A 12,058-nucleotide genomic window follows, 5' to 3' on the forward strand; every position below is an offset into this window, starting at 1 on the left:
TCTTGGCCTCACCTTGCCGGGTGGCCATGGTCTCGTGAACGTGGTGCTCTAGGTCTCTGAGGGCCGAAAGGTGGAGGAGCCGCCCAGGGGAGCCCGGGTCTTCCTCCCCATTTAGCCTGAGTCCCAGGTGTGACAGTTTCATGCAGTAAGGTTTTGTTATGCAAGATAGCTAGATTAGTCCCTTGAAAATAAAACAGACCTGCAGACATAACTTTTCTTCCATTTGATAAAGGTAGTAAAAAGTATGTTTGTCACCCTTTTTAATATCGAACAGTACACTAAGGAATTAGAAACCTGGGTAGTTGTTTTAATGGATTTTTGATTATTTTATTTACTTTATCTGGGAAAAGTACAGTGGGTTTCTGGAGAGCCTTCTGAACCAGAGATCTGGCTGATGTACTTTCCCCTTCGGTTCCTCAGGAGTATTTACCGGGAACCCCCTACTCGTTTCTCTGTAAATGTTATGGGCGCCCCAGCTTCAGGCCTTTGGCCCTGCTGTGCTACAGACATTTGTCTGTCTGTCTCTCTCTTCTCTCTGCGCATGAAAATGACTGCGACAGCCTCGTTCCAGTTTTACTACAAAATGTAAAAGCTTATATTTTAAGTAAATTTTCCTGGTTACTGTGGATGGGACATGATAATATTTGTAGATTATATCTTATTAAAATGTAGAATTTATTATGCATAAATATTTTACACAGGACAGTACTTTTAACCTACTGGTTGGTCCATGTGGCGTAACCAGGAAAATCAATGTTGTTAAATTCCCTCATATTCTCATGTAAGGCTAACACTTGTCCATGTGTGTGTAATGAAATCTGTGTCCTTTCACTAGAGAAATCCTTGGAAAGAACACAACAGAACCAACCAAGAAGAGGTAAGCATTTTGATTTTCCTCTCAGGAGTGAAAATCAAAGGAGAGAAGTGAAATGTCCAGATTTTTCTTCCTTGCTTTTGTGGCTGCATGGTATTTTTTGCTTCCTCTTGCTCCTGTTCAGTCACTCTTCCCTAAATTGAGTGCATACATTAGATGAGAACAGAATGGCAGAGTTGATTGAGAGCTCTGATATTCTTGTTGTAGGTAACCAAAGCTTTATCGTTTCTAGATGCATTAGGTAACGTTTTTCTTCCTTGCCCTTGCTGTTCATCTGTCTTGATGTGCTATTCTCTTGGTCCACTCAAATCTAACTTATACCTGGTGTTTTCATTTATAGGATCTATGTCCATTGCTTCATTATGTGTTCAACATATATTTCCTTATCTTTAAAAGCCAACCTAATCATATGTCTTAGATCTAAGGATTTGGGAAGGAGATTTAACCCAATGACAAGAATCAGATTATTGCTCTTCATTGGAATCGTACCTGACACTAAATAGGCCCTTGACACAAGACTGTCGCACGAACAAGCGGAAGTCTGTTAACTGCCACTTGCCCACTGAACCATCAGACTTAAAATAGAAGAGTTATTCATAGGAGTGATCCAGAAGTGCCTTCTGAATCATCTCTCAATGTTAATTATGCATATTTATTTATAAATACCTATTGCTAATACTGTTATTTTTAAATGACTTTTAAATTGAAGCTGTGATGCAACATCACAGAAAGGTCAAGAAGAAAGGAAAGAACAAGCTCGCGTAATTCTGCGGCCCTCACTCCGCAACTGTGACCGTTTCCTATTTCCTTTTCATGCACGTTTTTACAGTAAACAGTTTCTCATCTGTACAGTTTTGTATTCTGTTTTTTGTTTTATGTAATCGTACATATTTCTATGTATCTTACTGCTTCTTACTTGTCCATTTTAATAGTTATATAATATTCCATAAAGTGTACTATAATTTGCTAAATGTTGGGAACTGCTGTATTTTCACTACTGATGCTGTCTGTGGGTCTGTGGCATTTTCTGCATGTGGGTTTGCCTGTTTTTCCTGTTTTTGTTTCTCTTCCACTTGGACTACATTCCTGGACATAAACTACTGTGGAAGAAGCACATGTGTGTTTTCATGGGTCTGATGGAGGTGTAGGGGGGTGTGTGTGTGAGTCACGCAGTCGTGTCTGACTCTTTGTGACCCCATGGACTGTAGCCCGCTAGGCTGCTCTGTCCATGGAGTTCTCCAGGCAAGAACTCTGGAGTGGGTTGCCATTCCCTTCTCCAGGGTATCTTTCTGACCCAGGGATCAAAGCTAGGTCTCCTGCATTGCAGGCAGATTCTTTACCATCTGAGCCTCCAGGGAAGCCCATATGTATACATAATGTATGTGTATATATTAGCAAATTGCTTTTGTAGAGAGGAAATGGGGAATTCATCTGGAGGGACACTGCAGAGTTTGAGAAGGGTAGGCATGCTACACTTAGACAAGCATTGCCTCTTCATATTTTGAGGGGTGCTAATTTAGTAAGCTAAAGGTCATTGTTTTCTTTGCATTTCTTTGACCATTGATGAGGTTTCACAGTTTCATGCATTGTTTATTAACTGGTCATAGCTCCTACCTCCTGAATTCTCTGTGGCCACTGACTGTTATCCTAGGTGTTTCTTATGTTTAGGCAGGGATATTTCATGTATATCCATCACGCTGTGTCACATTTACTTTTTTTTGCCTTGTGTTCTGTTATATTCAGGGCACTAAGTTTTATTCTAGTTGGAATTGGTAAACTGATGACATTGTTAACCAGAATTTATCTACTTCCTAACCTGTTTAATCATGGGCTTTACTGGAGTTACAGATGATGTTGAAAACAATAGTAATGAAATGCTTAATTTCTTGTGCACCTTTGAGTTAGTAAATTTTGTGGCAGTCTTACTTTATTAATAGGAGTTGGAAAGCTCTTTTGAGTTGCACTTGTTTGATAATTTTCTACCAGACTTGCTAACTCACTAAATTTTTATATTCTTGAATAGAACTCCTTGTTTATTGAGCATTTATGATTTTTAAATAAAACACAGAAGAAACACCTGTAAAATTTAGTAGTAACCAGTGGGCTTCTCAGCGTTGCTTACATTTTTCAAGCACGTGGCTATGAGCGTGTCTGTGTCTTTCCAGTGAGAAGCCTCTGGAGTGTTTGCTGACGCATTGCATTAAGGTGCCAATGCTTGTCCTGGACCCAGCCCTGCCCGCCAACATCACACTGAAGGACCTGCCGTCTCTTTATCCTTCTTTCCATTCTGCCAGTGATGTATTCAACGTTGCAAAACCAAAAAACCCTTCCACTAACGTCTCAGTTGTTGTTTTCGACAGTACTAAGAACGGTAAGATCTTCTTGTGGGTGTTTTAAAGTCTTGATATCATTGGATGCTGGGATAACACAAGTTTGAATGGAACAGAATTAAGTTTTTTAAAAATGCCTGATAAACTAAAAATATAACAGGAAGCAGAAGAGCTGCTATTGTATTTCAGAAAGGGGTTATATATATTTCATTCTGTGCAATACACATGCCAGCCTGAATGCTGAGGTCAGGTCCTGAAACCTGGAACTCAATGTTTACTGTATTCTCTTGGCTCTGAGTTATTCTGGAGGCTTTTTTTTTTTTTAAACCATATAATTCCTCAGTGAGGTTGTCTTCTGCAGCTTGGATTGACCATACTTGGAGCATTCATGCTGAATGTTCTGAAATGTCTGGTTATGCAGTTGATTTGGCCAGATAATATCATTAAATTTGTAATTCTTCGCATAAAAGCTGCACCCACGTCCTTCGAGATCCCGTCCTCCCATCTGGCCACTGAGCTGCTGAGCCCCACGCCTGAGTCTCCCTCCGTGATCCTTCCTCTTTCTTAGCCTTCCTCGGCGCTGAGCCGCGCTCCCCGGAACCTCTGTTTTCCCTTGCGTAAGATGAAAGCTGCCTCGCCCCCTTTACAGTTCTGTTCTCAAGTTCTCATTCTGGAACTGTCTTCGACCTGTTCTTACTCTAATCTGTAATCAGCCGCATCCTATGAGCTGCTTTTTTTTTTTTTTTGCAAAAATCTTATCTTTCATACTTAATCAGATTTCCTCTACACCAGACCAAATTTCTTCACTCAGTTCCAATAATAGAGTCCTGTCTACTCTGTCTACCTCTAAAGTTCTTCTCGGATCTGTCCAGCACATAACTGATAAAATCAGCGTTTTCCAACCTGTTTACAGCGGCTCTCTCTTTGGAGAGAATAATAGTAGTACGTATTTGTTTTTTACATGGATACAAACCCTCTTGCTGATGGTCCAGATCGAGGTTTAGTTGCCTTGGTCGTGCCCGTCATCCCTTGCTTCCCAGCCCTCCTTGCATCTCCTTGCAACTGTCAGTGTCTACGCACAGATTGTTGTCTGTCCCATTCTTCTTCCTCTCCCAGCCCATCTCCTGTTCTTCGTGTGTGTGTGTGTGTCTGTGCCATATGGCTTGTGGGATCTTAGTTCCCTGACCAGGGACTGAAAGCCCTGGCATTGAAAGCACAGAGTCCTAACCACTGGACCACCAGGGAATTCCGGCCGTCGCCTGTTCTTTCCAGCCCCATCTCCAGTGCTGTCTCCATGAGGATCCTGTACTGGGACATTCACGATGATTTCATTTTTCTCTATCCCTGTAGCACTTGTAATTTACCTCACAGCTTAGTTTTTGACTGCATTGGAGTTTCTGGGGTTCTCATCTGATTTCTTCCCAGCAGAAACCACCTCACCAGTTTGTGTGCTGAACAGTGTCTGGCATAGTGCTCATTTCCTGGTACTTATTGTTTGTGATTTGAAAGGTCCAAGTGCAGATGTCTCCCCCTTCACATTACCAACCTGTTTCTGAACTATTTTGTATAGAAACTTATTTTTAAAATTTATGCTATATTTTTAAATATATAGGGAAAGTAAAGGACAATTTTTGACAAATTTAACAAGCTACATGATTTATTGTTTGGCTGAGTTTAGCTTTCAGTTCAGTTATGTCCAACTCTTTGCGACCCCATGGACTGTAGCAACCCAGGCTTCCCTGTCCATCACCAACTCCCAGAGCATACTCAAACTCATGTCCATCGAGTTGGTGATGCCATCCAACCATCTTTTCCTCTGTCGTCCCTTCTCCTCCTGCCTTCAGTCTTTCCCAGCATCAGGGTCTTTTCAAATGAGTTAGTTCTTCACATCAGGTGGCCAAAGTATTGGAGTTTCAGCTTCAGCATCAGTCCTTCCAATGAATATTCAGGACTGATCTCCTTTAGGATGGACTGGTTGGATCTCCTTGCAGTCCAAGGGACTCTCAAGAGTCTTCTCCAACAGCAAAGTTCAAAAGCATCAATTCTTCAGCACACAGCTTTTTTTTATAGTCCACCTCTCACATCTGTACATGACTACTGGAAAAACCATAGCTTTGACTAGACAGACTTTTGTTGGCAAAGTAATGTCTCTGCTTTTTAATATGGTGTCTGGGTTGATCATGGCTTTCCTTCCAACGAACAAGTGTCTTTTAATTTCATGGCTGCAGTCACCATCTGCAGTGATTTTGGAGCCCAAAAAAAATACAGCCTATCATTGTTTCCATTTTTCCCCATCTATTTGCTATGAAGTGATTGGACCAGATGCCATAATCTTAGTTTTCCTAATATTGAGTTTTAAGCCAGCTTTTTCACTCTCCTCTTTCACTTTCATCAAGAGGCTCTTTAGTTCTTCGCTTTCTGCCATAAGGGTGGTGTTATCTGCATATCTGAGGTTATTGATATTTCTTGAAATCGTGAATCTAGCTTGTGCTTCTTCCGGCATTTCGCGTGACGTACTCTGCATATAAGTTAAATAAACAGGGTGACAATTTGCAGCCTTGACGTACTCCTTTCCCAATTTGGAACTGGTCTGTTGTTCCATGTCCAGTTCTAACTGTTGCTTCTTGACCCGAATACAGATTTCTCAGGAGGCAGGTCAGGTGATCTGGTATTCCCATCTCTTTAAGAATTGTCCACAGTTTGTTGTGCTCCACACAGTTAAAGGCTTTGGAGTAGTCAATAAAGCAGAAGTAGATGGTTTTTTGTACCTTGCTTGCTTTTTTGATGATCCAGTGGATATTGGCAATTTACTCTGATAACACTTCACCTGAAGAGAAAAAGGAATGATATTATATAGCAATTATAACTCATTTATAAAGTCTATGGAGAGAAGCTTGGGTTTTCCTCTACTCATTTTATGACATGTCAAAGATGTAAAAGATTGTAAAGTTTGGGGTTTCCCTGGCTGTCCAGTGGTTAAGACTCCACACTTCCAATGCAGGGGGTATGGGAACTGGTCACTGGTCACGATCACTGGTCAGGGAACTCAGATCCCATATGTGGCCAAAAAAAAGGATTGTAATGTGTGATATAGGTAAGATTCATAGTAAGTGATAGTCTCTTAAACACTGTTTTTTAATTTCCACTTGGGTTTTTATTTGACTGTCCTGCTTATCACATTGACTCATTTAGTAAATATTTGTTGAGCCACTGCTCTGAGTTGGTTGTTGTTTTAGGCAAACAGCAGAGGGGAAAAAAAGGCACATTCCTACCTTCATGTAGCTTCCATTTTTAGTAGGCCACAAACTCAACTCTTTTCTCATGCTTAGGTATCTAGATCACGGATAGCAGAATTGTTTCATAAAGGACCAGGTAGTAAATAGTTTAGGCTTTGTGGGCTAAGAGGCAAAATGCCAGATATCATATAGGTATTTGCATAAACATTCAGCCGTTTAAAAATGCTAACATTGTTTTTAGATCGGGTCCATGCTGAATCCAGCAGTGGCTAGATTTTGGACCATGGACTGCCAAACCCTGATCTAGATTAAGAAATTTTAGCCATGTTTGGCATGTTAAAGATAATCTCATTTAACTTCTTTCCAGTTAATCATTGAGATCTGTCGGTTGGTTTTTTTTCCTTCTGAAACGTGTCATTTCTGCCCTCTCCTGATCACCCTGCCACTTCCTCTGTGTCCCGCACTGCCAATTGGACAGGACTTCAGCAGTCACATGGTCCAGCCCTGCAGCCAGGACCCGCATCTCAGCAAAATGGGTTTTCCAGTCAAGCTTGTCTCCTTTGATGTTTAGGAAATGAATTTCCCCCTGTGACAATTGATTCTGCCTCTGGACTACATTGATTTTTACGAGGAACTACGAAGTGCTTCCTTACAGCTTTGTCACACTAGTTCAGTTTGTGCCCTTGGGATCCGGTGCAGCCAGTCCCTGCCCTGTGTAACGTTTCTTCTTCTTTAGCTGTCTGTAAGGTACTTGACTGCACCCTCGTTTGATCCTCTCAGAATGAACTTTAGTTTCTATTACCTTTAAAGTGTTTCACCTGGAATTGAACACTATTCCAGTGTGGTTCAGTCTTCAAAGAGATCGGGACTGTTTCTTCACTGTTTATCAAGTGCCTACTATATGCCAGATGCAGAAGTGAACAGACGGACAGAAATCCCTGCCCTCATCAAATTTACATCTTGGCCCAGGGCTCAGATGACTGATAGAGCATACAGGTTATCCTATAGTTTGTAGAAGATGAATGCTGTGGAGAAAATAGGACGGGAAATTTAGGGGGTGGGTAGGGCAGACTCCCCAAGGGAGTGATTTCTGATGAAAATTGGAAGGAGGTGAGAGAGCCTGCCACATGAGTCTGTGGGCAAGCAGTGCTTCTCCATATATTCCCTATATACACGGTAAGTGGAATAGCCAGTGGGAGGCCCCTGAGGCAGGAGTCTGTCTGACACGTTGGAAGAAGAGCAGGGAGGCCAGTGTGGCTAGCACAGAGTGAACGAGGAGAGAGCAAGCGATGAGCCCAGAGAAGCAACAGACACCAGATGGTACAGGCTTTTGCCTTTAAATCAGAGTGTGTTGTGGAATCCATCATCGAAGGGTTTTGTGATCTGACTTATGTTCCAGAAGAATCAGTCTGGCTGCTATAGTGGGAACAGACTGAGGAGGGGCAAAGGTTGTAATAATTGAGGTAAGAAGGAAAGGGGCTTGGATCAGCGTGGTGGTGAGAAGTGGTTAGACTCTGGACATTTTGAAGGTCAACTCAATAGGGTTTCCTGATGGGTTGGTGTTGGGGAATATCACCCTTCTTATTCTAAGCCCTCTCTTGCTTAAAAGCACAGCATTAGGAGGAAATTCAGTATGGCCTTAGCATTACTGACTCATTCTGAACTCACTGTCGACTAAAATGCCTCTTAAGTCTTTTTTTTAAAACTTACATTTACTAACTAAAATACCCATTTTATTTAATTTTTTTAAATTTTGATTTTTCTTCAAAGATTCCTTTTAATTTATACTTGGTTTTGTTTTGTTGCCCAGTTAAAGATCTTACCTCTGTTTGTAGGAGACTTTATTTTGCTAGATTTGACTGATGGCTCTAAACAGTCAAGGACTTTGGGGGGAACCTTTGCTCTGTTACCCAGAGTAATAGCTTCTCTGTTAGCTTCCTGTAAGCCCACACATTCCACAAGCATGACTTCTGTATCTTCCAAAACCTTGATGGATTGTTGAACAAGACAGAACCTATAGCAGAACTCCAAAACCCCTCTTTGGGTTGACTATAGCTTTTATAATTTTATATTCTCTGGTGAGAATTGGTTATAACCTGCCTAACTTGAGGTCTAGTCTCTGTTAGACCCATAAAGATGACATGAGGTGGTGTTCAGCTGCCTTCCTGAGATTATGAACAAAGACATACTGTGCAACTCTTCTAATTGTCTGATCGACCAGTATTGTTGTTGTTCAGTTGCTAAGTCATGTTTGACTCTTTGCGACCCCATGGACCACAGCACGCCAGGCTTCCCTGTCCATCACCAACTCCCGAAGCTCGCTCAAACTCATGTCCATCAAGTCGGTGATGCCATCCAACCATCTCATCCTCTGTCGTCCTCTTCTCCTGCCTTCAATCTTTCCCAGCATCAGGGTCTTTTGCAATGAGTCTGCTCTTTGCATCAGGTGACCTAAGTATTAGAGCTTCAGCTTCAGTTTGAGTCCTTCCAGTGAATATTGAGGGTTGATTTGTTTTAGGATTGACTGGTTTTATCTCCTTGCAGTCCAAGGGACTCTCAAGAGCCTTCTCCAGCACCACAATTTGAAAGCATCAATTCTGTGCTGGTCAGCCTTTTTTATGGTTCAGCTCTCACATCCGTACATGACTGCTGGAAAAACCATAGCTTTGACCATATGGACATTTGTCAGCAAAGTGATGTCTCTACTTTTTAATACGCTGTTTAGGTTTGTCATAGCTTTCCTTCCAAAGAGCAAGCATCTTTTAATTTCATGGCTGCAGTCACCATCCGCAGTGATTTTGGAGCCCAAGAGAATAAACTCTGTCACTGTTTCCACTTTTCCTCCGTGTGTTTGCCATGAAATGATCTACCAGTATAGGATCCACCTTATCAGCGGGGAGAGACAGATGGGGACAGAGTGAAGTGTGTATCTGATAAATTTATCCATGATGGACTCATGCAGTTAGCCCCCAGTGCTTCCATTAAAGATAAACAGTATACTGTGAAGACCTTCTCCAGCACTCACCAACTATATTTTTATGGTACATTTGAGGCTCTTGCCCAGGGTTGACCTCCATCTTGCGGGCTATAATCTGTGGACCTGCTTTCTGTGTCTGTTTTGAGAATGAGGATTACAGCCTTCTGACCTCCTGTTTTCCGTGGTCCCCAGATGTCAGCAGGTTGCTGATTCCATTCGTCCCTACCACTCGACAGCTCTCGCCTGGTCGGCATGCATCATCACCGTCCTTGCTTGTGCATGCTTAGTTGCCCAGTCATGTATGACTCTTGGCGACCCCATGGACTGTAGCCCGCCAGGCTCCTCTGTCCAGGGGATTTCCAAGGCAAGAATGCTGGAGTGGGTTGCCATTTCCTACTCCAGGGGATTGTCCCAACCCAGGGATTGAACCCAGGTCTCCTGTGTCAGCAGGCAGATTCTTTACTGCCGCACCACCTGCGAAGCCTATCACCCTCCCGACTCCCAACTTAATCTGCTCTAATCACATTGCCTGACGAATCACAGGAGTTCACGGTGACTCTGGGGGAACCCCCGGACTTACAGTGCCTCCCCACGTCCGTCTATCAATAAATGCCACTGGCCTGGCTTTCAAGGGCCCCTTCTGGTTTCCCTTTCTTCCTCGTACCCACCACTCCCAAATGTTTTACACTTCATCAAACAATTTTATTTTTTAAATGAAACTTGTGGATGTTTGATGTTTGGTCCTACCTCTGTCATTCCCGTCAATCTTTTCACTTCTGTTTCCTCTGCACACCAGAGCCTCTCCTTCAGTCCTGCAGAATTACAGTGGGTTACAGTAGCTCCCCTTTTGTTGGATGGGTTAATTCTGTCTCCCCCAACTACCTTTTCTCTGAGACCATGTGTTATACTGGTTTCAGTTCAGTCGCTCAGTCGTGTCCGACTCTTTGCGACCCATGGACTGCAGCACACCAGGCCTCCCTGTCCATCACCAACTCCCAGAGTTTACTCAAACTCATGTCCATCGAGTCAGTGATGCCATCCAACCATCTCATCCTCTGCTGTCCCCTTCTCCTCCTGCCCCCAGTCCTTCCCAGCATCAGGGTCTTTTCAAATGAGTCAGCTCTTTGCATCAGGTGGCCAAAGTATTGGAGTTTCAGTTTCAACATCAGTCCTTCCAATGAACACCCAGGACTGATCTCCTTTAGGATGGACTGGTTGGATCTCCTTGCAGTCCAAGGGACTCTCGAGTCTTCTCCAACACCACAGTTCAAAAGCATCAATTCTTTGGCACACAGCTTTCTTTATAGCCCAACTCTCACATCCATACATGACTACTGGAAAATTTGACAGCTCTCAAAATGCCTTGTACAGTATCCTGCCAGACATCATGGTTAAGTATTCATTAAAATCATGCTTGTTTATTGTATTCTCTGTTGTAGTTGAAGATGCCCAGGCTGGAATGTTTAAAGGAAACAGCAGACAGACAGTTTGGAGGGGCTATTTGGTATGTTACTTTAAATTAGCTGTATTTTTGCAATCCGTTAGAATAAAAGTGTGAGAAATAAAGCTGTTTTACTTTGAGAGGCTTTTTAATGTTTACTTTTCCTGTAAGCTTTCCAGTACTAGTATTGATTTAAATAATCATACCATTCTTGTTTTGAAGCTTGTGTGATGCAATAACAGATCTTTCCTAGTTTTCTCAGCTGTAAGTTTTCACCAGCCTTATTATGTGGAAAGTGAGCTGTGTTTTTCCTGTTCTTATTTTAGACAACAGATAAGGAAGCCCCTGGGCTAGTGCTAATGCCAGATTTGGCTTTCCTGAGTGGATTTCCACCGACATTCAAGGAAACAAATCAACTAAAAGCAAAATTGCCAGAAAATCTTTCTTCTAAAATAAAACTGGTAAGAGCTTAGAAAATAGAGCGATTAGTATAGCACATCCCATTTAACGCATGCCTCTTCTCGGCAGCCCCTTCCGTTATATTCATAGTATAGCTGACGACAAGACGCAGAGAGGGGGAATTCCCTGGTGGTCCAGTGGTTAGGATTCTGTGCTTTTACTGTTGAGAGTGCAGGTTCAATCCCTGGTTGGGGAACTAAGATTCAATAAACTGAGTGGTGTGGCCAAAAAATAAACCAAAAAACCCAAATGAAGCAAAGAGGTTCTCCAGTCTGTCACATATGCTGTCGTAAAGACAGCTTTTTATTTGTAGAAGATTCTGGCTTTTTTACTCTTAATTTTTGCTTTTAATTCCAAATGTTAGGAGTCTGACTTGGACTGTAGGTTTCCTAGGCAGAATAAGGATTCATTTGTTTAACAAAAGTGCGTCTGTGTGAGCCAGGTGCTGTTACGGCTGCTGAGAGTGAGCGTGGAAGGAGGAGGGGATGGGGGAGGCCCAACACGTGTTTGCAGGCACACACAGGCCCCAACCTGCGAACTTGCTTAGAGCTTCCACGCACACAGGGCAATGCTGCAGGTACTTGGAAATTTGATAATGGGAGCCCTTCATTCTTTAATAGCTAGCTGAGCCACAAACAAATATACAGTATTTACACATGTTAACTCTTCGCACTTGAACACCGAGCCCATCCGTCAGAGCTGACTTTGGAGGCTGTGACATGCGTTAACCTTTCTCGTCCT

The 12,058-nt window shown here is 42.5% G+C and overlaps 1 protein-coding gene across 4 annotated transcripts in view; it reads left to right on the forward strand.

Moving 5' to 3' along the window:
• The window catches only part of GNPTAB (N-acetylglucosamine-1-phosphate transferase subunits alpha and beta), an 85,604-nt gene that overhangs the window by 39,305 nt on the left and 34,241 nt on the right, over window positions 1-12,058 (forward strand). For 3 of the 4 annotated variants that reach the window (XM_020881148.2, XM_020881150.2, XM_020881149.2), the window contains exons 4-7: window positions 836-877; window positions 3,040-3,245; window positions 10,857-10,921; window positions 11,185-11,319. In XM_020881148.2, coding sequence (XP_020736807.2) covers window positions 836-877; window positions 3,040-3,245; window positions 10,857-10,921; window positions 11,185-11,319 — 448 coding nt within the window. Of the gene's footprint in view, window positions 1-835; window positions 878-3,039; window positions 3,246-10,856; window positions 10,922-11,184; window positions 11,320-12,058 lie in introns of those variants that run through there. The other variant, XM_020881151.2, reaches the window with a different exon arrangement.

The sequence above is a fragment of the Odocoileus virginianus genome, chromosome 23, assembly GCF_023699985.2.
Source record: "Odocoileus virginianus isolate 20LAN1187 ecotype Illinois chromosome 23, Ovbor_1.2, whole genome shotgun sequence".
Taxonomy (NCBI): Eukaryota; Metazoa; Chordata; class Mammalia; order Artiodactyla; family Cervidae; genus Odocoileus; species Odocoileus virginianus.